General features: G+C 42.7%; 1 protein-coding gene across 2 annotated transcripts in view; it reads right to left on the bottom strand.

Moving 5' to 3' along the window:
• Window positions 1–27,858, bottom strand: part of LOC126475468 (condensin complex subunit 3) — a 193,202-nt gene that overhangs the window by 15,563 nt on the left and 149,781 nt on the right. The window contains exons 16-21 of one of the 2 annotated variants that reach the window (XM_050103352.1): window positions 27,514–27,719; window positions 27,257–27,421; window positions 16,724–17,056; window positions 16,021–16,119; window positions 15,626–15,727; window positions 2,917–3,015 (exon numbers count right to left, since the gene is read on the bottom strand). In XM_050103352.1, the coding sequence (XP_049959309.1) occupies window positions 2,917–3,015; window positions 15,626–15,727; window positions 16,021–16,119; window positions 16,724–17,056; window positions 27,257–27,421; window positions 27,514–27,719 (1,004 nt within the window). The remainder of the gene's footprint in view (window positions 1–2,916; window positions 3,016–15,625; window positions 15,728–16,020; window positions 16,120–16,723; window positions 17,057–27,256; window positions 27,422–27,513; window positions 27,720–27,858) is intronic. The other variant, XM_050103353.1, reaches the window with a different exon arrangement.

Below are 27,858 nucleotides of genomic sequence, written 5' to 3' on the forward strand. Positions count from 1 at the left end.
GTGTGCTAAGACTAGATGCTGGCGCTGTTGCTACTGGTTGCTCCACTTGCCTAACCTTAGGCCGACTAATAAACAAGTGGTCACAGCAAACAAGTCACAAAATCAATGGGAATCAAGAGGACACTAGTGCTCATGGTAATTTTCACAACAGCTAATGTAAGAAATGAATTCACAAATCACATTGTTTAAAAAAAGAACCACCCAACAACTAATTGTCAGTACTCTTCCAAAGAAAAGACTGAAGGATGCTACACTTTCTAATAAAAAAAGAAAAAGTGGAACAATATAATGAAAAGGATAGTTATTACTCACCATATAGCGGAGATGCTGAAGCACAGATAGGCACAAAAAACAGACTGTCAAAGTGAGCTTTAGGCCAACACAGCCTCCATCAGGAACACACACACACACACACACACACACACACACACACACACACACACCACAGTCTCTGGCTGCTGAGGCCAGACTGTGAGCAGCAGCGCATGATGGGAGAGGTAACTGGGTGGTAGGTGTAAGCAGGGTAGGGGTGGGGTGGAGGACGGTAAATTGCTGATAATGGCAGCATTCAGGGACGAGGTGGAGAGAGGGTACGACAGCTATGTGCTGTCAGGAGTTTAGATGGAGGGTGGAGGGGAAAGGGGAGCAGAGAAGAAGAGAAGTAAAAAGACTGTGGATATGTTGGCTGAATAGAGGGCTGTGTATTATTGGAATGGGAACAGGAAAGGAGTTAGATGGGTAAGAACAACGAAGGTTAGGGCCAGGAGAGTTACAAGAACGTAGATACATTGCAGGGAGAGTTCCCACCTGTGCAATAAGAAAAACTGGTGTTGGTGGAAGGGACCTCGATGCCACAAGCAGACAAGCAGTCACTGAATGAAGAACATCATGTTGGGCAGCATGTTCAGCAATGGAGTGGTCCAGCTGTTTCTTGGCCACCTTTTTGTCAGTGACTATTCATGCAAACCGACAGCTAGGTGGCTGTCATGCCCATGTAGAATGCGGCACAGTGGTTGCAGCTTAGCTTGTAGATCATATGACTGGTTTCACAGGTAGCGTTGCCTTTGATGGGACAGGTGATGCTTGCGACTGGAATGGAGTAGGTGATGGTGGTGGGAGGATATATGGGACAAGTCTCGCATCTAGACCTATTATAAGTATATGAGCCATGAGGCCAGGTGTTGGCAGCAGGGTTTGTGTAGGGATGGGCAACAATATTGTGTAGTTTTGGTGGGTGGCAGAATACCACTGTGGGAGGGGTGGGAGGGATAGTGGATAGCACATTCCTATTTTCAGGGGAAATGAGAGGTAGTCTAAACTCTTGCAGAGAATGTGATTCAGGTGCTCCAGTCCTGTGTGGTACTGAGACACAAAGGGAATGCTCCTCTGTGGTCAGATAGTGGGATTTTGGGAGGTGCTGGGTGACTGGAGAGATAAGGAATGGGAGATCTGTTTTTGTACAAGGTTTGGAGGGTAATTACAGACTGTGAAGGTCTCAGTGAAACCCTCGGTATATTTAGAGATGGACCATTTCTCAATAAAGGTAGATGGTTTGTTGGGTTGAGTAGGACCAGGTGAAGCGGATGTGTCCTCATCCTCAATCCAGATCACAAAGATGTCATCAATGAATCTGAACCAGATAAGGGCTTTTGATTCTGGCTGTTTAGCAAGGCTTCCTCTAGATGGGCCATGAATAGGTTGGCTCAGGATGATGATACGTGTGTGTCCATTCGTTAGTCATTGTCTTTATCCATCTAGCCCCTTCCCTGTTCCCAATCCAATATTACACAGCCCTCTATTCCACCAACGCACTCAGTGTTTTTACTTCTAACCTTTTCTGCTACACCCCCCTCCCCTCGCTGCCCACTGTCTAACCTCCTGACTGCACCTAGCTGCCCTAATCGCTCTTCACCTCGCCCCTGCATGCTCCCACAAGCAGCACTTTACTGTCCCCCATGCCTACTCTGCTATTCCACTCCACTCCAGCCGCCTCCTAACCCCCACCAACCGGTTGCCTCTCCCATAAAGTGCTGCTGCTCGCAGTCTGGCCTCAGCAGCCCAACACTGTGATCAAGCATGTGATGAGAGCCGCGTTTGCGTGAGTCTCTCTCTCTCTCTCTCTCTCTCTCTCTCTCTCTCTCTCTCTCTCTCTCTCTCTCTCTCTCTGTCTGTGTGTGTGTGTGTGTGTGTGTGTGTGTGTGTGTGTGTGTGTGTGTGTGTGTGTGTGTGGGGGGGGGGGGTCTTTCTGATGAAGGCCTTTTTGGCCAAAAGCGCACTTTCTGATATTCTTTCTGTTACGCCTATTTGTGACCCAGTATCTCCACTATATGGTGAGCAGCGACTATCCTTTTCATAATATTATTCTGAAGTTGACTACTCATAGCATTTGTTTCCTGGAAAATAAAGTAAAGGCAATGAATGGTTATGGGATATTCTGAAGCAAACTACTACTGTCATTTTCATAGATACCAGGTTGTGCCCTTGAAAGTATAATGAGGCTGATTCTATTGCAAACCCAAGGAAAATGCTCTATGCAATCTTATACATGGACTCACCTAACATACTGACTCCTTTGTTTCAGCAAGAAATGAGACTTAAGTATAGCATGCCATGGAACAGGGCATGAGAAGAGAAATATACACCTCTTCAAATCTGACAATTAAAAGAAGTGACATCCTGATACATAATTTTGGACTTGGTAGAAGATTTTGAACCTGTCATTTCCATGTAAGCTCTTCAATGAACTCTAACTTTACTGTACATAATATCTCAATTCAGACTGGAATGTCAATTTTAATACAACTGAAAGCAGGACACATTATAAATCTAAGTATTTTTTATGGTTTGAAGAAAGACAGTACCTGATTTTAATATATAAGAGGCATATTGCAAAGTGTTGATTTGTTGTTAACTTACAGTCTCCAATGATTTTAGTTTGCTAGCTCTGGTTTCTCTTCCAGTGACTTTCTGTCCATTGACATCAGAAAGATTAGATTCCAAGGTTTTCTTCTGTTGCTATGACAAAACAAAAAACTTTGTATTAACAGTACAGAGGGCATGTAGGTACGTGTGGTGAACAGTTAAGGTTGTGTCACAAGATAGGATCTACAGATGTCTCCAGTCACAGAAAATTTATGTGGCACAAGAAAAGGGTAAGTTATGAATGGATATGAACTTCTGCCTCTGTAGCGCTAATAAGTGTAAGGTAGAAAATATTAATTTAACTAATTTTCCTATAAAACAGCAAATGGGAATAAAATTATAACCACAAAGGTTGGTTTATTTTGTGTCTATAAGTTTACAGATTATGTGTAATATCATATTACGAAATCATGCTTGTTCTGAAACTTCCTGGCAGATTAAAAATGTGTGCCAGACCGAGACTCGAACACGGGGAACTTTGCCTTGTGCGGGCAACTGCTCTAGCATCTGGGCTACCCAAGCATGGTTCACGATCCATCCTCACAGCTTCAATTTTGCCACTACCTTCCAAACTTCACAGAAGCTCTTCTGCGAACCTTGCAAAAGCACTCCTGGAAGAAAGGATATTAGAAGACATGGCTTAGTCACAGCCTGGGCAATGTTTCCAGAATGAGATTTTCACTCTGCAGCAGAGCGTGCACTGATATGAAACTTCGTGCGCTGAAATGAAACTTCGTGGTAGAGCGAAAATCTCATTCTGCATGTGTTCTGCTTGAAGCAAGAGATTTGGCTTTTGTACGGATGCAACCATTAAACAGGAGATTCGGCTTTCCTGTAAGTCATTTTGACAAGGCAGCTCAGGTGGGCATTACCATCCTTTTTTTCCCCCAAAGCTAGTAGTAGGTCTGATGGTTTGCACTGTTGGGGCTTGTCGCACAGCATGCAATAAGAGAGGTCACATCTCTGTGATTTGCCAGAACAAGCGAAGTGCCTGCCTCATTATTTGGCATGTTCCAAATTACAGCACTGTAACCTGAACAAAGCCTACTCAACAACAAGCTACTCATAATGCTATAGATTCAACAGCAAGAAGCTAGATTTCATGTCAGCATAGAAGCGTTCATCACTCATATAAATTTGGATACATATTTTTGCCCAAGTTCACCACCACTGTTCCCAGCTCTATGACAATTAGTCATGTATGATAACCAACAGATTTTATAAATGATCTATTCCAGGGAAAGTATAATACAAACAGGTTCTCCATACAGTGCCCCTCATTGTTGTAAATAGGCTGGCAGCAGAAAACGTATCCCCTCTTCAGCTTTTCTTCCAGACAAAGTAAATATGGCTTCCAGTGTCATTTCTTTCCAGTAAACTGATTGTATCCACAATGACACTTACATTCTTGTCTACACTAGGATCTGTACAGAAAGTTCATGTAATGCTTAAAGAATGCAAACTAAGTTTGTTCTGTGTAGCACCATTTTGTTTTTATGATAAGCCAACGTTAAGTACCAAGTCAGGGTGGTGTGATTTTCTAATGTCCAGCAACTAGCCCTCATAACTAGTAATTGTAAAGAAGCTAAATAGTGTGCTCTATTTACGCAGCATCTTTAAAGCAATAATGAACACCAGTCACACATCGACAAATTTATGACTTTAAACATGGTGTAAATTCTAACAGAATTACTGGGCAGTGAGTACTTTTTCAACGTTGGTGTAGGTGATACATTCCGTTATCATTTTAAAAATCCTCACAATAATCAATAGTAATAAATAATACTCCTCCTGGTAGGTACCAATAATAGATATTCCCTTTGGGTATAGCCAGCGTTCCCGTATTATTCTGGAGATTCTTACAACAAATAACAGAACAAATTGTTCTACATGCAAATCACATTGATGATCAAGTAGCAACAGGAGTCTCCTTAGAAACATTTACAAAATCTACATTATTCAATGTTTTGAAGAATTCAAGTTTACATTTCAAATTGGATAATTTCTTTTTTATCATATAAAGTATCAAGAATAAACACTGAAAAAGATGGTGTTCTACCCACAACAAACCATGAGGAGACAAGAGAGAGAAAAACTGAGTCCTGCAAAACAAATGAATTTGAACTATCAGATAAATGTAAACTGCTGTGCCAAGTTCATTCTACGAGCCACCCAAGTCATTCATCTTTAGTACTGGCTGCCAACATCTCCCAGTATCCCATTGGTGTAGTGCTGGTGCAAATGCACCATGACAGCCAGCAACTCACAGTGTACATGTCAAAAATGTTATCCACATCATTATAAACCCACCCAGCAGCACACAAATGCCGTTATGCTTTCCCCAGTTACTTCTGATCTTAATATAACATTCAATGCTCATGAAATCTCATGTATTTGAGCTGATAAGGCTGGAAATAGGCTCTTCAGCTCTTGAATTGCAGGAGCCGACAGTAGAGACATCACATTGCAAAAAGAATGTAATTTCATGAATGGGAGTTTTACAGAAGCCAACCAAAATTTAAGCTTATCAACTAGCTCTCCTGTTTGTTGTATCTGTTGAGGTTACTGGACAAGATGATAAACATAAAGAGCAACAGCAATTACACTAACTATATTTACTTAACCCAGAAGTTGTGTTAATGTTTATTTTCTCTGCGTTTTTAGCTAATAACACTCTGACGAACAGCAACTAACATCTGCCACAATTTGTTTACATTGTTGTTAAAATAACCACCTTAAAAACTGATTTTTATTCATACTAAAATGAGGGTTTTGGATGAGAAATCACATACTCTTTGCAGCTGTTTAAGAATAAGATGTATTTTTTAGGGGACATAAAATTCTGAGAAATCCGATGTGACACTAAACTCTCTTCCAGGCATTCCAATAGTGTTCAGCATTCACACATCTGCAAATGGCAAAGACAAGAGTGCCCATTATATCAAAATGTCAGTGAAGCATTCACAATGTATTCTCTGGCAAAACAAGTGTGTAGGAAACACACACTCAGCTGTAGACAGCAAAACTTTTGGAACTGTTAAAACACTATTGTCTGCTGACATGTAGTGTTGATCACTCCAGGCAAAGTTAGTGCAATACACCTGGTAGTGAACTCTGGAAGACTGTTCAAAGATGGTAGTCTTCATCCATTTTGTTTAGAAAAGCCCTTGTGCATGTAATTACATAATAAAACTATATGCAATGGCAAGTGTGATCAGCCTGATGTAGAGGAAGGTCACAATGAGGGAAAAAGGATACGAATTTACTGTAGAATCTTTATTTTGTTTTTAATTCCCTATCTTCATTGTTTCAGTTTGCTAAGTCACATAAAAAATGTAAGTTTTTGGTCTGTGATTGTAAAATACTGATCATATGCTCAAACTCATTCATTCGAAACTGAATTGTCCTTTGCAAGAAGCTGGGAAAATTAATTGCAAGTATACAAGCTGAGCAAGCCCTTGTTGCAGTACACTGAAACATGCGTATTAGAAAGTAATTTTCCAAGAGCTGCACAGAAGAACAGATGGGACTATAATTCAAGTTTAAACATTGACTGCCATGATGGTGCAAAAATTCTGAAAATGTTGTGTAGCAGAACTCAAGAAAATGGGATTCAGAAGTTCACACAGCTTTATAACTATCAAAGGTGGTATGCACATGCACTGGACAATCTTAGAATTGTTTGGATAATTTTATTTTTTCCCTTTCAATGAACAACCTCATCAACACAAAAAAATAAAAAAGTATCATGGTGTAGTTTGCAGCAGTATATACATTCAGAGTGTGTGAAAATTAATCTGAGAGTGATAAATACAATAAATCAATCCACCCTCCCCTCTTTTTTTCTGCACTGTAATGAGTAGCTGGTCTGATAAATCTGCACTGCACCACGTGACAATCATCTGTGAAACAGTCTTTACTCTACTGCTGTTCATGCTGGGCAAAGGAGATGGATGTAAACCTAGAGGCCTTTATTCCTTTGTTCTACCACAAAAACAATTTTTGTGATGTGAGGAAAGAATATTAAATTAATGTGGATATTTTCCTCTTCTTTATTACTGATGTGTAGACACAGATACAGTGCCTTTAAAATTATTTTGAGCCTTGCAATTTAATGAAAACAGGCAGCCACAAGAAGTCTTTCAATTGGCACTCTTTGTTGGAGCACATGCATCTGCACATTTACTGTCTCTATACATGCACTAACGACATTGCCAACCTGGAAATTTCAGCATATTGCATACAAAACGTCAACACTGCTGCCCTGCACCCCCTAAGTCTACCATTTTGAACAGACCCGTAAAAAGCATAGCAGCAAGCAACCAACTTGATTTATAAATCAACAGACTGCGACTGTGATGATGGCTCCTCCAAGGTACTCCCATTAGGCGTTGCTGGCACAGCAGCATGCTGATAAAAATTAATGGATGCTGAACTTATCTTCACGAAAGCAAATAAAGTTATGCTGCACACACAAGCCATTATTTTACTATTGTTACAATACAATCCTTGTTTTATGCGGCTGACCCCTCAAACACACTAAATTTGGATGTTAACATCCTGACAGTGCATTTGACACTTCTTATCTGTACATATTTGAAAACTAGATATTGCATAATTCAACAATTTTCGGAAATGGCTGCGTTAAGTATGATAGTAAAGGAGAAAGTATCTTCCACAATGAGGTAGTAGAGAAATAGCTCATCATTCAAATTTCCTGGCGAAGTACGATATGGAAAATCCAGTTTATGTTCTTTGAGCTATCAACCAAATGAAGAGTGGTAAAATACCACTTTGTTGTTGTTCTTTCCATGATTCCCGCCATCGGTCAGCATAAACATGCCATAAGCATCAGCGACAGCCATCACCACAATTGAAAAATAACCTTTGTAACTTATGGCTCGAGATTATTTGATAGTCTGGCAATTCCACAATTCGTCATACTGATCTGCAAAAACTTTCCACATACATTGATCCTGAACAGGCATAAATAATGAATGCAGCTTTCAAGACCTAGCTCTTCAGTTTTACAGAGAAAAAGGTGCCATCAATAACATTGTTTGATCAACATCTGAAGATTTCTGGAAAATCTTCAGATGTTGATCAAACAATGTTATTGATGGCACCTTTTTCTCTGTAAAACTGAAGAGCTAGGTCTTGAAAGCTGCCTGCTGAAGCCAAATACCTGCAATGATAGTTAATGAGTATTTGTGAGAGGTTGTACTAGAAATTAATATAGTAATACAAATTACTGGAAAATTTGCAGAACATCTACATGTTACAACCCCGCTAACTTATATGACCACAAACATGTCATGTTTTGCAAGTACAGAAACAGATATAAACTTAAGTCATTTTTAAGGACATATCTTCTTTGTATTTGCTTCAGTTTGCATTAATTTCAAAACAGATTTGTCACAAAGAAAGGAAAACATCAGCATTTCTTTTGGAAGGTTGTTGAAGCCTCAGAAATCTGTCTAGGAAAAACTGAAGAAACCCATTATTTGTCACCCCTCTACCCCAACCTATCGTTCTTTCACTTTAACACGAAGGGGCCTTCCTCTTCTGGAAATGTACCACACAAGTAAAATATGGACAGTATGGGAGCCTCTAGTGAACAACTGACTACCACAGAAACTCAAATTGGCACGTTGTGATACATTGGAAGAAATATGTGATGTGGTTGAATATGACATGGTAAAATTAAACTTCCCTCGGAGGCAGAAGACAATAGGAAAGATGTCAACAAAGTATTTGCCAACTGACTGAAAAAAACGTGAAAATATACTAGCAGTCCCTCATTGATGATGCTGAATGGGTGACTTTAGCCTATGCTCTCTGATTTCAGGAAACTTTACGACATATAAAAGAACTGAAAGCTAAATTCCTGTTACTTCTGAAAGAGCAGCTGGATGAAGCCAAGGAGGACACATTAGGTTTGTCCTTATCATTGTGGGGTTCTTCGAGTTCTTCAAACACATTGTCTACCCCTATGCAGAGTTCACCATCCACTATGATGCTGTTGATGACAATTTATCTCACTTCAAATGCATTAGTGTTTTTTCTGACTACCACCCCAGATGAATCTTATACTACCTTGTGAAACAAAACATCTGTCCCCTTATTAATTTGTAAGCATTATTTATAGTCATTACATCCTTTGTTTCAATGACTGCTTCATAGCCTGTGCCATATGGATCCTTCTCGTCAACACCACCTTTTCTGAATTGCGCAAGTGGGAACTTTCCCTGTAACAATCCTTGCCTCCTCGACCTTCGTTAGACATTGTCCTCACCCATCCAGCCCCTTTCCTGTTCCCATTCCAGCACTACACAGCCCTCATTCCACCCAGTCTTTTTACTTCCTCCTTGTCCGCTAAGCCCCATCCCGTCCCCAACCTCCGTCTAACCTCCCGACAGCACGTAGGTGCCCTACCCTCTCTCCACCTCGTCCCTGTGCACTCCCCAGCACTTCATTCTCTGCCACCCCTGCTCTATTAACCCTCCGCCTACCCGCACCAGCCACGTCCTTACCCCCACCCAGTCACCATTCCCATCATGCACTGGTGCTGATGCTTGCAGAGTGGCTTCAGTTGCCTGAGACTGCAGTCGTGTGTGAGTTGTATTTGCACATGTGTGTGTGTGTGTGTGTGTGTGTGTGTGTGTGTGTGTGTGTGTGTGTGTGTGCGCGTGTGTGTGTGTGGTCTATTTTTGACGAAATCCTTACTCGCCAAAAGCTTTATTTGTGACAGTCTTTTGTTGTGGCTATTTGAAACTCAGCATCTCCACTTTATGATGAGTAGCAACTTTCTTTTTCATGCTATTGTTTTTTACATATGTGCCATACTGAATGAAGTAACTTTCTATGTGGTCTTATTTAAAAATAAACCTAGTGACCTTATACACCTGCATCCAGTTACTTTATTCTACTGGTAATGTGAATACAGGGTTATAAATACAAAATCAAACAGGGGTAATGCAGGAGTAGGTTTAATAATGAATAAAAAAACAGGAGTGTGGGTAAGCTATTACAAACAACATAGTGAACGCATTATTGTGGCCAAGATAGACGCGAAACCCATGCCTGCTACAGTAGTACAAGTTTATATGCCAACTAGCTCTGCAGATGATGAAGAAATTGATGAAATGTATGATGAGATAAAAGAAATTATTCAGATAGTGAAGGGAGACGAAAATTTAATAGTCATGGGTGACTGGAATTCAGGAGTAGGAAAAGGGACAGAAGGAAACGTAGTAGGTGAATATGGATTGGAGCTACGAAATGAAAGAGGAAGCCGCCTGGTAGAATTTTGTGCAGACCATAACTTAATCATAGCTAACACTTGGTTCAAGAATCATAAAAGAAGGTTGTATACATGGAAGATCCCTGGAGATACTAAAAGGTATCAGATAGATTATATAATGGTAACACAGAGATTTAGGAACCAGGTTTTAAATTGTAAGACATTTCCAGGGGCAGATGTGGACTCTGACCACAATCTATTGGTTATGAACTGTAGATTAAAACTGAAGAAACTGCAAAAAGATGGGAATTTAAGGAGATCGGACCTGGATAAACTGAAAGAACCAGAGGTTGTACAGTGTTTCAGGGAGAGCATTAGGGAACAATTGACAAGAATGGGGGACAGAATACAGTAGAAGAAGAATGGGCAGCTTTGAGAGATGAAATAGTGAAAGCAGAAGAGGATCAAGCAGGTAACAAGTCGAGGGCTAAAAGAAATCCTTGGGTAACAGAAGAGATATTGAATTTAATTGATGAAAGGAGAAAATACAAAAATGCAGTAAATGAAGCAGGCAAAAAGGAATACAATCATCTCAAATATGAGATCGACAGGAAGTGCAAAATGGCTAAGCAGGGATGGCTAGAGGACAAATGTAAGAATGTAGAGGCATGTATCACTAGGGGTAAGATATATACTGCCTACAGGAAAATTAAAGGGACCTTTGGAGAAAAGAGAACCACTTCTATTAATATCAAGAGCTCAGATGGAAACCCAGTTTTAAGCAATGAACGGAAAGCAGAAAGGTGGAAGGAGTATATAGAGGGTCTATACAAGGGCGATGTACTTGAGGGCAATATTATGGAAATGGTTGGTTGGTTGTTTGGGGAAGGAGACCAGACAGCATGGTCATCGGTCTCATCGGATTGGGGAAGGATGGGGAAGGAAGTCGGCCGTGCCCTTTCAGAGGAACCATCCTGGCATTTGCCTGGAGTGATTTAGGGAAATCACGGAAAACCTAAATCAGGAGGGCCGGACGCGGGATTGAACCGTCGTCCTCCCGAATGCGAGTCCAGTGTCTAACCACAGCGCCACCTCACTCGGTCGGAAATGGAAGAGGTCGTAGATGAAGATGGAATGGGAGATATGATACTGCATGAAGAGTTTGACAGAGCACTGAAAGACCTGAGTCGAAACAAGGCCCCCAGAGTAGACAACATTCCATTAGAACTACTGACAGCCTTGGGAGAGCCAGTCCTAACAAAACTCTACCATCTGGTGAGCAAGATGTATGAGACAGGTGAAATACCTTCAGACTGCAAGAAGAATATAATAATACCAATCCCAAAGAAAGCAGGTGCTGACAGATGTGAAAATTACCGAACTATCAGTTTAATAAGCCACGACTGCAAAATACTAACACGAATTTACAGACGAATGGAATAACTGGCAGAAGCCGACCTCGGGGAAGATCAGTTTGGATTGCGTAGAAATGTTGGAATATGTGAGGCAATACTGACCCTAAGGAAAGATTAAGGAAAGGCAAACCTACATTTCTAGCATTTGTAGACTTAGAGAAAGCTTTTGACAATGTTGACTGGAATACTCTCTCTCAAATTCTGAAGGTGGCAGGGGTAAAATACAGGGAGCGAAAGGCTATTTACAATTTGTACAGAAACCAAATGGCAGTTATAAGAGTCGAGGGGCATGAAAGGGAAGCAGTGGTTGGGAAGGGAGTGAGACAGGGTTGTAGCCCATCCCCGATCTTATACAATCTGTATATTGAGCAAGCAATAAAGGAAACAAAAGAAAAGTTCGGAGTAGGTATTAAAATCCATGGAGAAGAAATAAAAACTTTGAGGTTCGCAGATGACATTGTAATTCTGTCAGAGACAGCAAAGGACTTGGAAGAGCAGTTGAATGGAATGGACAGTGTCTTGAGAGGAGGATATAAGATGAACATCAACAAAAGCAAAACGAGGACAATGGAACGTAGTCGAGTTAACTCTGGTGATGCTGAGGCAATTAGTTTAGGAAATGAGACACTTTAAAGTAGTAAAGGAGTTTTCCTATTTGGGGAGCACAATAACTGATGATGGTTGAAGTAGAGAGAATATAAAATGTAGACTGGTAATGGCAAGGAAAGCGTTTCTGAAGAAGAGAAATTTGTTAACATCGAGTATAGATTTAAATGTCAGGAAGTCATTTCTGAAAGTATTTGTATGGAGTGTAGCCATGTATGGAAGCAAAACGTGGACAATAAATAGTTTAGACAAGAAGAGACCAGAAGCTTTTGAAATGTGGTACTACAGAAGAATGCTGAAGATTAGATGGGTAGTCACATAACTAATGAGGAGGTATTGAATAAAATTGGGGAGAAGAGGAGGTTGTGGCACAACTTGACTAGAAGAAGGGATCGGTTGGTAGGACGTGTTCTGAGACATCGAGGGATCACCAATTTAGTATTGGAGAGCAGCGTGGAGGGTAAAAATCGTAGAGGGAGACCAAGAGATGAATACACTAAGCAGATTCAGAAGGATGTAGGCTGCAGTAGGTACCAGGAGATGAAGAAGCTTGCACAGGATAGAATAGCATGGAGAGCTGCATCAAACCAGTCTCAGGACTGAAGACCACAACTACAACATCACGAAGTACATTTCATTAACCAGACTGATGACAATTCTCATGCCCTGTAACTAGATGTTTTGTATAAATCATTCTTAACTTCTCTATAGTTATCCAATGACGTTTTTCCTGTGAATGACTACGTTACTGCTTTTTAAGATGTCAGACCTATTAATGCTCACACAATGTAACTCTGGTGCAATATGATCAATAATCAGTTTTTGACACAACAGAGAAGGTACTTAATTGTCTGTCACATAGTCACGTATGTGTCTGCACGATTGCTTTATGGTAACTGTTGAAAGAGGTAATCACTGGTTTTTTAATTATTTACTATTCTCCATGTTATGAACTAATCGCATATTGTCAATCTGACCATCAAGCTAGTGTTACTAATCCACAGGTGACCAAACAACTATCTCCTCATACAGAACAAACTGCCTTCTGCAATGCTGAAGGAGAGTACTCTACAACTAACTGCTGGATTCAGGTCTTAACTGAAGTCAGTATCACTCACAGAATTTCACCTCACGCAGGCCATCAGCTGAAACCATTTAAAGGTATTTATTATCAAGAGTGGTAAGATGCTTACAAGTTAAAATAGAGGTCACTTTGTGCGGCAAACTGCCCCGCAGAGTTTCTACTTTTAGTTAAGCACCCAATACAAGGTGTGGCTATAAAATAACTTCACACAAATTTTCCGTTCATGGAAACCATGCTGCAGGTCCTTCTTTGTGGGCTCCTCGATGACATGCATAGCTTTTTCTTTCGCTGCTTCAGTGGACTGAAATCTTATTCGTTTTAATGCAAATTTGGCCTTGGTGAATACATAGAAGTCACATGGCACTAGGTCACACAAATAAGATGGGTGGTCTAACACAGTGATACTGTATGTCACTAGAAATCTCTTAACAGACTTTTTAGCATGAGCCAGTGTGTTGCCTTGATGCACAACCCATGACTCATTCTTCCACATTTTGGATTTTCTTTCCCCCCTCTCTCACAGAGTTGAGCAAGAACCTCAAGGTAGTAATACTGTTTATTAGTTTGACCTTCAGGGACTCGGTGAGCTACACAATATCATTCATATTGAAAATAACTACCATCATTGCTGTGAATCTTTATTCGCCATTCGAGGTTTCTTCATTGAATTGGGCCCTTCCAATGCATGGATTGGCATTTAGTTTCTGCATCATCAGTGAAAACCCAAAGTTAGTCCAATATCATCACTCTCTCCCAGAAACTACGATAATTTTCAATGATATTCAAAGTATCAATACAAATAATTTCATGAGCTGCTTTTTGTTTAATTGTGAGAATTTTTGACACCAGTTTCGCACACACTTTCCTTATGTTAAATTGACTACGTAAAATCTGCCTAACACATTCTTTGCCAATTCCTAAAATTTTAGCAATTGATGAGGTACTTAACCGACAGTCAGATCGAATCAAATTATCTACTTTTTCGATTTTTTCATCTGTTTTTGATGTTGAAAGGCATCCTGAGCACGAGTCATCTTCATCATAATCTTGGACATCATGGAAATGCTTGGACCACTCAAAAGCCCACGTACATAGTAAACAGTCTTCACCATGGACTTCTTTTATTAAAGGCAGGTTTCAGCAACAGTTTTTCCAATTTTCATGTAAAGCTGACGACAATTTGTTGTTCTATTTTTGCACTTATAACTTTTTTCTGGCGAAACAAAATAGCAGCTCTTCCACAAATGAAAGTCACTGTTACAATGATTTGTCTACGGACAACACAGATGCCACATTGGATGGAGGAGGATTCACAGCTATTGGTCTTTCATCTCTGGCATATGCGTGACATCGGTCACGTTATTTTATAGCCACACCTCATTTATTGAAAAAAAGCTCAGTCTTAACACAGGTCTTTGGGACGCACTGGTAACTGTGCAGTTGCAGATTGAGTAAAAACTTTTTAGGACTATAAGCTTTCCAATTATGGCCAGATAAAAAAACCGCACCATATTCCTAATGTTACTGCTTTGCTAGCATACTTATGCAGTGCCCCATTTGCCACCAGTTTTCATGCTAGGTCTTCCACTGTTCTTATGATGGACAACTGCAAAATTTTCCAGTTGAAGACACCCATGAACAAATCCATATGCAGATACGTATTTGTATTCATATGACTGCAACTGTCTTCACCCACTGCAGTGTGAAGGTGTTCTAAATGAACCGGGATTATGAAAGCTCTCATCAAACCACACTGGTTACAGAGTTAAAACACCTAAAATCAGTTTTCTGGGAGAAAGGACGTAACAATCTCCAAATCTGACACCAAAGGAGAATATGCTTCATGCTGCTGGAAAAACAGGAGTAAAACACCTATACTAATAGTGTATTTAATGTTGACGAGAAACACATTTGCTAAAACTGGAAGAATTTTCTGTAAAAACAATATTGTGCATAATATGCACAACCAAAGCTTTAAAGTCTCTGAAGTACGACCTGGTATTCAGAACGAAAGTAGTCTCCCGTATTCCGTGTGAGAAAATTTATGTAGGCCGGACCACCTGGAATATACGGGAGACGTACACAGAACACAGGCAATACAGAAACAAGTGCCAGCCAAAATTGCCAGCTGCTGCAGAGCACTGCCTCTCTATAGGACACCGTATGAAGTATGACAGGAACAAAGTGTAAGAGCAGGCCAGCACTCTCTGTGAATGTATTTGAAAGGAATCCATTGAGTTCTAAGCTGCATATGTAAGAGCAGTTCAAGATCATTGTACGCTGGGAAACCTAACATCAAATTTCAGTGTGCGTACTGAATCGTAAACAAATGTGAGTACATTTTATCAAACTTACTTGCTGTGAAACATTTTTTTTGCTTAGGGTTTTGCTTTTCTTGCTAGCTTCAGTTTCATTACCACCCTCAGGATGATCAGCTACGACATTTTCTTCTGCGACCTGAAAACCAACAGAAATACTTTATTGAGAAATACATTATACCTTTACTTAGTTCCAACTGTCTTCAATATACTTAGTAAAGGAAGCTGGTTATGTAAAACAGCAGTCATTCTTATTCATATAAATGCATGTGTGAATGTGTATTTGCAGTACAGATATTGTGCATTCACTTAAATTACTCTTAGAACAATTTAAATTATTTTACAAAAGTAAGTCACTTTAAATTTAAAGATATTTTCATTTAATACATCTGAGTCATAGTCTGAAGAAATTATAGATGGATATTAACTCACTTGTGGCGAAATTACTTCTGGAGAAATGTTGTTTTGATTTTCTGTCAACAATTCCTCATGAACAACAGGCAGATTACATTCACTATCTATCTCCCTTTCCTGTAATAAAAGAAATGAAGATAATGGTAAACAGAACTTATATACTAAATTAGAGATGTGATATACATATCTTGTCATTTCAAGAATTAGTCCATGGGCCCACTTTTATTTCAGATTTCAGTAGCGACAAACTAAACTGAGAGAAAGAAACTGAAAGAATTGCTACTCTTCACTACACAGAAATCACTAACTACAATATTTTTATCTCACACACAAAATGAATCAACAAATCTGGTATGCTACAGTTAGCTCAAACTTCTTACTATTACTGGTGACATTTTGGACAATCACAACAAAAGTTTAACAATGACATTACTGAAACCAACCGGCAGATAAGTTTTGGAACCCTCTACAGCACAACTTTCAATTACATCAGCAGTTCATCAAAAGTGCATTATCACGGTGTTCACTGACAAATCCCGAACGCCTCAACAGGGGGGTGGGGGAAGGTGGCAATAACCCAAAGTAAATAATTATTCATTTGTTCTCATTTTGGCAACTGTTTCTTCATGTCTGATTGATAACACACAGATATTTGGGCACTTATTGGTACAGTAGTTTCAGTTTAAAATATTCCAAATATCACTTATGCTCAAGAACTTACAGCGATGAAGTCTCCATCTTCACTATCAAGACTCAAGGCTCGTCTTGCATCTCTTATTGCAATTTCTAGGGGTGAACTCTGTGTTTTCCTAGTTTTCTTTTTTCTGTTTGTAGTGGCATCTGCAGTGCGTCTTGTCTTCTTCAGCGTTTTTCCTTCTTCCTCACTCATTTCACCATCCGAGCCACCACTTAGTGAGAGAAGATCAATGCCTTGTGGGTGTTCCATGTTTCCATTTACTTCACCACCAGTCAATTTTGATTGGGAGTCAGGACCTCTTTCCAAAATTTGCTCAAACTTCTTCACATAATTTATTAGTGACTTCTCAAGAACAACCTGAAAATATAAATAGCAGAAAATAGTTCACATAAATGTGCAACTATCTACAATTTGCACCAAACTATAGCTGAAACAAATAGTTTTTAAGAAAATATATTTGCTGCACTAAAGTAAACAGCATTAGGAAAACACTGAACACAACAGCAAACAAATATTTTTAATAATAATAACAATAATAATAATAATAATAATAATGCTGTGACAAGAACAAAAAGATGGAAGAGGGGGAGGAAGAAAAAATGACTCTACTTAATTAGTAACAAGAAGAATTTATGATCTGTAAGTGACCACAAATTTGTTCAATTACTTTCATCTCAGACTGTAAATCTCACTATCCCAAACATGCTGAAACAGTTTTTATAGTATGTATCCATTGAAGTTAATTTGGGAAAGACTTTTGAAAGACTGTCTATATATACCCTACCTAGATTTTTTTTTTACTTAGAGATCATCTACAATGTCTGAATTCCAATCCTCTACTATCTTTGAATTCAGATCATATTTTCAGTAAAGGGCTTCTATTCAACTTAAAAATTTAGATATTTTATTTTCCCCTCTGTATCACTTCTACAGATGTGACATTATCTGCTTTGCATTAGACCCACAATACACACCCAGGCACACTGCATGTGTCAAGATAGCAAATGTTACGTAAACAATTCATAGGAGTGAAACTCATTCGTAGCCTCTGAAACCAATATAGAAGACATTAGTAACCTGACGACAGTCTGTGGAATACAGACAATACAAGCTACTTCAATTGTCACTTACATTCAGTAGGATAAAAACACCGATACTCATAAATTTTCATGGAAACTTGACAATCGTTTCAATAAACAGGGCTCCATATGCTAATTTTGAATTATTTGTGAACAATTTGATGGGCTGCTTAACTATTTAACTTCCAAGCAGAAAGATGCAATATTAAGTAGCTAAATGGGTTCTCCACTTCATACAATCCAGCTCCCCTCATACAATTTGCACCTAGAGTTATGGCAAACAGCAGCTCTGCTACTGACAACATTTTCACACTGAGACTGCGAAGTGTTAGTTTAATTCCTATAGTTAATGATTTGTCAACAGTGGTAATCCTCCCCCCACTCCCCTTGATGCAATAATTTATCAACAGCCATATGTATTGTAGAAATTTATTTTATTTTATGAACTTCTATGTGCTACCAGTTTTGGCACTATATTGATGTCATCTTCAGGCCCCTGTACAATGGTTGGTTGGTTGGTTGGTTTGGGGGGAGTAAAGGGACCAGACTGCTATGGTCATCGGTCCCTTTTTCCAAAGACAAAGAACACCCACAGAGAATAAAAACGAGGAATAGAAGAGATCACAGACGATACAGAACAAGAGAAGCTGAGACAAGGACAAGACAAAACGAACTAAAACCACACAGAGTGTGACGGTGGTTGGCCGACCATAGAAATAAAAAAGGAAAAGCCAACCACGTAGAAACACATTAAAAAAAAATCAGTTGAAAATCATAGGCCAAAGGCCAGAATCAACACAAAACAATAAAAGAAATTAAACACTCAGATTAAATGATAAATTCCCCCTGCCCGAATAAAACGTAAAACTAAGTCAGCCATAGTGGAGTCTTCTGTTAAAAGGGCAGGGAGCGTATCAGGCAGCGCAAATGTCTGCCTGACCACAGCTAAAAGGGGGCAGGCCAACAGAATGTGTGCCACTGTCAAAGCTGCCCCACAGCGACACAGGGGATGGTCCTCCCGGCGCAGTAAATAACTGTGTGTTAGCCGGGAGTGGCCAATGCGGAGCCGACAAAGGACGACGGAGTCCCTGCGGTTGGCTCGCAGGGATGACCACCACACAGTCGTCGTCTCCTTAATGGCACGGAGTTTATTGGGTGTATTCCGATCGCGCCATTCAGCGTCCCAAAGCGCAAAAACTTTTCGGCGGAGGACGGCCCGCAAATCAGTCTCTGGGAGGCCAACATCCAGAGATGGTTTACACGTGGCCTCTTTCGCCAGGCGGTCAACATGTTCATTGCCCGGGATACCGACATGACTGGGGGTCCACACAAAGACCACAGAGCGGCCGCAACGCGCAAGAGTATGCAGGGACTCATGGATAGCCATCACCAGACGAGAACGAGGAAAACACTGGTCGAGAGCTCGTAAACTGCTCAGAGAATCGCTACAGATCACGAAGGACTCACCTGAGCAGGAGCGGATATACTCTAAGGCTCGAAAGATGGCGACTAGCTCAGCAGTGTAAACGCTGCAGCCAGCCGCCAAGGACCATTGTTCGGAATGGTCCCCTAGAGTTAGCGCATACCCGACACGACCAGCAACCATCGAACCGTCGGTGTAAACAATTCCAGAGCCCTGATACGTGGCAAGGATGGAATAAAAGCGGCGGCGGAAGGCCTCTGGAGGGACCGAGTCCTTCGAGCCCTGCGCCAAGTCGAGCCGAAGGCAAGGGCGAGGAACACACCACGGGGGTGTACGCAGAGGCGCCTGGAAAGGAGGCGGAACAGGGAAAAACCCAAGTCCGCAGAGAAGCTCCTTGACGCGTACGGCGATCGGACAACCCGACCGGGGCCGACGGTCCGGCAGATGGACGACCGACTGCGGGAACAGGACATGGTAATTTGGATGCCCGGGCAAACTAAAAACATGGGCAGCATAAGCAGCCAGTAATTGTTGGCGTCGTACCCGCAGTGGAGGTACACCTGCCTCCACTAGTACGCTGTCCACAGGGCTGGTGCGGAAAGCACCAGTGGCAAGGCGTATCCCGCTGTGGAGAATTGGGTCCAGCACCCGTAACGCAGATGGGGATGCTGAGCCATAAGCCAGGCTCCCATAATCCAGACGGGACTGGATTAACGCCTGGTAGAGCCGCAACAGGGTAGAGCGGTCGGCGCCCCAGCGGGTGTGGCTCAAGCATCTCAGAGCGTTTAGATGCCGCCAACACGTCTGTTTAAGCTGCCGGATATGAAACAGCCAAGTCAACCGGGCATCGAAAACCACCCCCAAAAACCGGTGGGTCTCCACCACAGCAAGGAGTTCGTCGGCAAGATAAAGCCGCGGCTCAGGATGGACTGTTCGGCGCCGGCAGAAATGCATAACGCGGGTCTTGGCTGCCGAAAACTGAAACCCATGCGCTACAGCCCAAGACTGCGCCTTACGGATAGCGCCCTGTAGCTGACGTTCAACAGCTGCAATGCCAGTAGAGCTGTAGTAAAGGCAGAAGTCGTCAGCATACAGGGAAGCGGAGACAGAATTTCCCACGGCCGCAGCAAGCCCGTTAATGGCTATTAAAAACAGACAGACACCTAAAACAGAGCCCTGTGGCACATCGTTCTCCTGGACGTGGGAGGAACTATATGAGGCCGCGACTTGCACGCGGAAGGTACGACACGACAGAAAATTGTGGATAAAAATCGGCAGAGGACCCCGAAGACCCCATCCATGAAGCGTAGAAAGAATGTGATGACGCCAAGTCGTATCGTACGCCTGCCGCATGTCGAAAAAGACAGCGACCAGGTGCTGACGGCGGGCAAAAGCAGTACGGATGGCCGACTCCAGGCTCACCAGATTGTCGGAGGCGGAGCGGCCTCTACGGAACCCACCCTGAGACGGAGCCAGAAGGCCCCGAGACTCCAGTACCTAATGCAAGCGCCGGCTCACCATCCGTTCAAGCAACTTGCAAAGAACGTTGGTGAGGCTAATGGGATGGTAGCTGTCCACCTCCAGAAGGGTCTTTCCAGGTTTCAAAACGGGGATGACAATGCCTTCCCGCCACTGCGACGGAAACTCCCCCTCGACCCAAAGACGGTTGTAAACATCGAGAAGGCGCCGCTGGCAGTCCACTGAAAGGTGTTTCAGCATCTGACAGTGGATGCCATCTGGTCCAGGAGCGGTATCAGGGCAAGCAGCTAGGGCACTGCGAAATTCCCACTCACTGAATGGAGCATTGTAAGATTCCGGGTGGTTGGTGCGAAACGAAAGGCTCCGACGTTCCAGCCGCTCTTTAATGGAGCGGAAGGCCTGGGGGTAATTCGCAGAAGCAGAACTCATAGCAAAATGCTCTGCTAAGCGATTTGCAATGACGTCGGAGTCGGTACAAACGGCTCCATTCAGTGAGAGCGCAGGGACGCTCGCAGGGGTCCGATAGCCGTAGACGCGTCGAATCTTGGCCCAGACCTGCGAGGGAGTGACATGGAGGCCAATGGTGGACACATACCGCTCCCAGCACTCCTTCTTGCCTTGGCGGATAAGAAGGCGGGCCCGCGCACGCAGCCGTTTGAAGGCAATAAGGTGGGCTAAGGAGGGATGTCGCTTGTGACGCTGGAGCGCCCGCCGGCGATCTTTAATCGCTTCAGCGATCTCAGGTGACCACCAAGGCACAGCCTTCCGCCGAGGGGACCCAGAAGAACGGGGAATGGCAGATTCGGCGGCAGTAACGATGCCGGTGGTGACCGATTGAACCACCGCATCAATGACGTCAGTAGAGAGAGGCTCAAGAGCGGCAGTGGAGGAGAACAAGTCCCAGTCAGCCTTATTCATAGCCCATCTGCTAGGGCTATGAGAAGAGTGACGCTGTGGTAGTGACAGAAAGATCGGAAAGTGGTCACTACCACACAGGTCGTCATGCACACTCCATTGGACAGACGGTAAGAGGCTAGGGCTGCAGATGGAAAGGTCAATGGCGGAGTAGGTGCCATGCGCCACACTGAAGTGTGTGAAGGCACCATCATTTAACAGCGAGAGATCGAGCTGCGACAATAAATGCTCAACGATGGCGCCTTGACCCGTGGCCACTGACCCACCCCACAGAGGGTTATGGGCGTTGAAGTCGCCCAATAGCAAGAAAGGTGGCGGCAATTGGGCGACCAGTGCAGCCAGGACATGCTGCGAGACATCACCATCCGGTGGAATGTAAAGACTGCAGACGGTAACAGCTTGTGGCGTCCACATGCGTACAGCGACAGCCTCTAAAGGCGTCTGGAGAGGGACTCGCTGTGCAGAGTGTGAAGGACATATATGCAGACGCCACCAGACACCCTTTCATAAGCTGCTCGGTTCTTATAATAACCCCGATAGCCACGGAGGGCGGGGGTTCGCATCGCTGGAAACCAAGTTTCCTGGAGAGCAATGCAGAAGAAAGGGCGAAGGCTGATAAGTTGGCGGAGCTCAGCTAAATGGTGGAAGAAACCGCTGCAGTTCCACTGGAGGATGGTAGTGTCCATGGCGGACAAAGGCGTGACGGGACTGGGAAGGCAGATTACGCCGCTGGGTCATCTGCTGCCTCAGATTGAGCACCCGTGCTAGTGCTATCCATGGCGTCTGAGGGACCGGCGAGATCGAGGTCCTCAGCGGACGCCAGGATCTCCACCTCGTCCTCAGACGCAGATCTGGAAGGTGGCGGTGGGGTGGCTGCCACCGCGAGTTCCTTGGGCTTAGAGCTCTTCTTCTTTGATTTCTCACGCTGCTCCTTGGGTTTAACTGGCTGGGAGGGCTTCACCGATTCAGTCTCCGGGACTGAGGAGGATCGTGAAGCCCATTGACCAGCTGATTGCGGGCACTTACGCCACTGTCGGTCGTCAGCCTTCCCACTGGTGGAAACCTGGGAAGGGAGGGACCCGAGGGACCCCTTGCGAGCGTGAGAAGCCGAAGAAGTTGGACACTTCTCCGGCTTAGAAGCAGGGACGGACGTCCCTGATGGGGGGGATGGTGTTGCCCCTGAGGTAGGTGGCGCAGGAGCAACCCGGTGGGTAGAGCCCCCCACTGGCAAGGGGGCAGGAGGAGTCTTACTGCTTATCGAGCTGGCTGGAAGTCTCGAAACTGATGGGGCTAGCACAGGTGTTGTAGCAGCTGCATAAGAAGATGTCATTCTCACAGGATGGAGTCTGTCATATTTCCTCTTGGCCTCAGTATAGGTCAGCCGGTCCAGGGTCTTATATTCCATGATTTTGCGCTCTTTCTGAAAGACTTTGCAGTCTGGCGAGCAAGGTGAATGGTGCTCCCCGCAGTTGACGCAGATGGGAGGCGGGGCACATGGAGTATCGGGATGAGATGGGCGTCCGCAATCTTGACATGTGAGGCTGGAAGTGCACGAGAAGACATATGGCCGAACTTCCAGCACTTGAAGCACCGCATCGGGGGAGGGATATAGGGTTTGACGTCACATCGGTAGACCATCACCTTGACCTTTTCCGGTAACGTATCACCCTCGAAGGCCAAGATGAAGGCACCGGTAGCAACCTGATTGTCCCTCGGACCCCGATGAACGCGCCGGACGAAATGAACACCTCGATGTTCTAAGTTGGCGCGCAGCTCGTCATCAGACTGCAAAAGGAGGTCCCTATGGAAAATAACACCCTGGACCATATTTAAACTCTTATGCGGTGTAATAGTAACGTTAACATCCCCCAACTTGTCACAAGCAAGTAACCTGCGTGACTGGGCGGAGGATGCCGTTTGTATCAGTACTGACCCAGAGCGCATTTTAGATAAGCCCTCCACCTCCCCAAACTTGTCCTCTAAATGCTCGACGAAGAACTGAGGCTTTGTGGAGAGAAAAGACTCCCCATCAGCTCTCGTACAAACTAAGAATCGGGGCGAATAACTGTTACCTCCATCCTGAGACTTACGCTCTTCCCACGGCGTGGCCAGGGAGGGGAACGTTTTCGGATCGTACTTCTGAGCATTAAATTGAGCCCGAGAATGCTTAGAGACTGCTGGCGGCTGGCCGCCAGCGAGAGATGATGTACCACGCTTCATTGCGGGTCATCCGCCCTGATGCCACCTACTCCGACCAAGGGCCCTCCCCACGGGCGCCACCCAGCCACAGCAAAGGCCACCTGGCAGGATGGCCATTGCCGGGAGTCCCGATACCCCAGGAGGATAGGCATCTACTCCTTGGCATACGTGGGGAGTTAACGGCGCAGGCATCAGTAGAGCGATCCCTGTGTTGTCAGGGGGCTACAACCAAGAGTGTACATGGCGGCCCCACCACAACGGGCTGGCTACCGTGCTGGATCTTAGGTGCAAAAATGTCCAAGGTCGTCGTCGCAGTGAAAAGAAACACTGCAGAGGGCAGCGTGGTAATCGCACCCAGGGACGTATCCTCGCCCAAGAGATCGAAAACGAGCGGAACACCATTGCAACGACGAGAAATCCGGCTAAAGGTCTAATTGCACGACGGATACAGTGCACCATGTAAGGCGCCCTTCCCCAATTGGCTCGCTCTTCGGATAAATTTAGAAAGATGGAGGTCAAACCCGAGAGGGGACCATCACATAAGGCCGAAACATGTGAGACTCCTTTTAGTCGCCTCTTACGACAGGCAGGAATACCGCGGGCCTATTCTAATCCCCAAACCCGCAGGGGGGCCCTGTACAATGAATAGAAGAAATGTAGAAATGTACTATTATAAAAAAAATAGAACGTACGTTAACAACTGACAGGTATCATGTTAACTATGTAAGTGGCTCAAAAAACATATTGTATATCACTAAAACTATATGTAACATTAGGGCACATATGCCTCTGCCTATGTCATGATGTTGTTAATAGTTTTCACTGTTTTACTCGAATATAGCACGATGTAGGCCATACAACACATCAAATGTACTGCATACTATTGTATGTCCAGGGGAACAGAGGAAGAACTTTTTTTAAAATAATACTTAACTAATAGAGATAACAATAATATAAATTAAAATACAAGAAAATACGACAACCACGGCAGAATACATAAGTTACATATGTGTGGTCTAGGTAGTATTATGTGTGGTACGACAAACAGCTGCCGCAATATTAACGATAAAAAGCATAAAAGAGTTTGTCTTAAAGCTCAATTGCATTCACGAAGTAAACCAATGCAGTCGTACTGTAAAATCATCAAACACCTGGTCGTCCTAGGCACTTCATTAGGACCCTTATGTACGACAACACCACATTGTGCTGAGTGGATTAATGCAACGCCAGTAGCTGCCTCATATAGTCATGGTTACAAAGAAGATTCTCAATCTCTGTACATAAAAAAATGTTTATCTCCCTACATGTACGTCCTATACACTTATGCAGAATTATACCAAGTGGAATCAACTGAATAAAAAGGAAAGGAAGAAAAAGAGAAATATAGGAGGCCACCTATATGTCTGAACATGAAACTCAAAAAGAAATGGATACAATCCCTAAGGCTAAGGGTATCACCTATAACCATGATGATAAAGGTAAACTTCATGTAAAATAATTTTTTTTTTTTTTAAATTTTTGGGACTCAAAGGGTTAAATTAAATAAATTGTACACGTCTGATATCTTTGCACATTTGAGAGACCTCTCTCAGCAGGATCCGTGGAAGAAAACAAATGTAATGGAATCTAATGTCATGTCTAACATTATATCAAAGGACACTATTGAAAGTCCCAAAAGCGGGTGGTGTCAGAGTGGTCGACACAGTCAAATAATAAGTGAATCAGCCAGATGAGTGTGGCAAGATGGAGACTTTATCAGCTAGTTGTAAAATCCCTGATGTGAATAGATTTGACTTTAAGAATAAAACCCATTAGAAGAATTGCACTGGGTCTGTTTTCTGTAATATTTCAGTTTTTTCTGGCTGATGTGTCTCCACGAGAAAGATCAAGTCTTAACACATATACAGTGATCATCTCTCACTATTCCATCTGCTCTCAATGAAACCTATTGGAGGTTTCAACAACAGACGAGGTCTATATACTGAATTCTCCGAAGCCCTATCAGCTGTGTACTGTCCATTACTGGTGGCAACCCAGCGGAAAACTCAAACTCTTGTTTTCCTGCTAATTCTGACAGACTATCTGTTCTGAGCATGCTGTTCTCCTCTCAGAAACTGTCTTCTGTAGGGGGGGGGTGGGGGTGGGAGGGGGGGTGGGAGGGGGGAGAAGGGGGAGGGAGGGAGGGAGGGAGAGAGACAGAGAGAGAAAGAGAGAGAGAGAGAGAGAGAGAGAGAGAGAGAGAGAAGGATACTCTTTCTACTGCACGCTATTTAAGTGCTAAGGCAACTTTTCAGATCTTTCATTGAACAACAGTGATTTGGCAGTCACCATCAGGTTTCTTTCCTCGCTCTGTCTCTCTCTCCTCCCACACACTGACTTGTCAACAATGCTGGCTTCAGCACTTATTTGTTTCGTTGTGATTAGTATCTCATTTAACCACTGTGATGTATGAGTGGACCTGCTGTCAAGGTGCCCACAGTTTGAATAATGCACATGCTACCTCTGTTAGAGACGCTATCTGCTGCTCGCAAGTGTAGTGTTTCTGCACCATCATCCTGGCCTGACTACATGAAGCCTTGTAACTCTCCTGCATTGTCCTAATATTTATCTCTCTTTTTCCTATGCACATGACAACTTTATTTCCATCTACCTTTCAGCATTCTTATTTTGGTTAAAACCTGCATTAAATTACCTTTCTAAAAACATAATTGACATTATTTCTTCTCTATAGCACTCGGTGGTCTTGTGGTCAGCAAAATACATTTCAGCCAGGAATGTCAGTAATTTTTAAAATTAGGCTTATGAGTACTGTTCTTTAATTCCACCAATTTGTGTTTGCAATTGGACTTAGCAGTTTAGTATGTCTGTCACCTTTAACTTCCATCTATTTTTATAATTTCACTATTATGTATATAACTAACCAATTATGTAATTGTAACTGGTGAAATTAAAGTTGTGGGAATGGGTCGTGAGTCATGCTTGGGTAGCTCAGTTGGTACAGCATTTGCCCGCACAAGACAAAGGTACCGAGTTCGAGTCTCGGTCCAGCAAACACTTTTAATCTGCCAGGAAGTTTCATATCAGCGCACACACTCCGCTGCATAGTGCAAATTTCATTATGTAACTGTATATTAATTTCTAACAACACTATTCTCTTATTTCATTTTATTTCCCCAAAATAACTGAATTTCTACTCAGTTTCCTTGCTATTTTTACAACAGTTGGCTTCCTAATGTGGGATATGCTTTCCAAGTGCTTTGGAGACAAGGTCCAGTCATCAGTAACATACAATATGAAATTAATACTGTATATACAAGTTCTTACAGCTGAGATTGCATCTTTAGTGGGTGTACTTTTAAATTTCATGGTTTGATTTTCTATTTTACATGTTCTTACAACATCAGTAATACTCTGAATGCCGTTCTGGCAATAGCAGACAGTAACAGTTAATCATCATCTTACCTTATGCATCTGTTCAGCAAGGTTCTTCAAATCTTCACGAAGAACATCATTCAAGGACAATGAAAGGTTGACAAGTGTCTTAAGGTAAACTTTGTTATAATAGTTTTCAGGATGTTTTAAGATTTCAGTACACAGTCTCACCGCCAAGCTGTTGTGTACATTGGCCTGTTAAAAACAAAACAAATATCATTAATCAAAACTGGTCATACTTGCATGTAAGGAGTTATCTGCAATCCATGAAAGTAATTATCTCTTACCTGTCCTTTAGACTTCATAATGTTTATAAGAAGTGACACCACCTCATTTTCATCTACTTCAGCTAAGGGACTATCCTCTGGTGCATCTAGAATTACTTTAAGAACTGGTAAAAATGCTTCCTCTAGCAATTCTGCTGCTTCAGGAACATGTGAGGTAAACATTTCTAGAAAGCACCCCAACATCTGGCGTACAGCTGGATCATGTTCTGAAAATTTAACAAAAGGTGTGATATAATACACAAGAGTAGTATTGGACATGTACGTAAACAAGCAACTAAGTATCTGCACATCAATGCAATGTTGAAAACATGATGTAGACTTAAAATAGTCTTAAGCTTGGACTAG

The sequence above is a fragment of the Schistocerca serialis genome, chromosome 4 (genome assembly GCF_023864345.2).
Source record: "Schistocerca serialis cubense isolate TAMUIC-IGC-003099 chromosome 4, iqSchSeri2.2, whole genome shotgun sequence".
Classification (NCBI taxonomy): Eukaryota; Metazoa; Arthropoda; class Insecta; order Orthoptera; family Acrididae; genus Schistocerca; species Schistocerca serialis.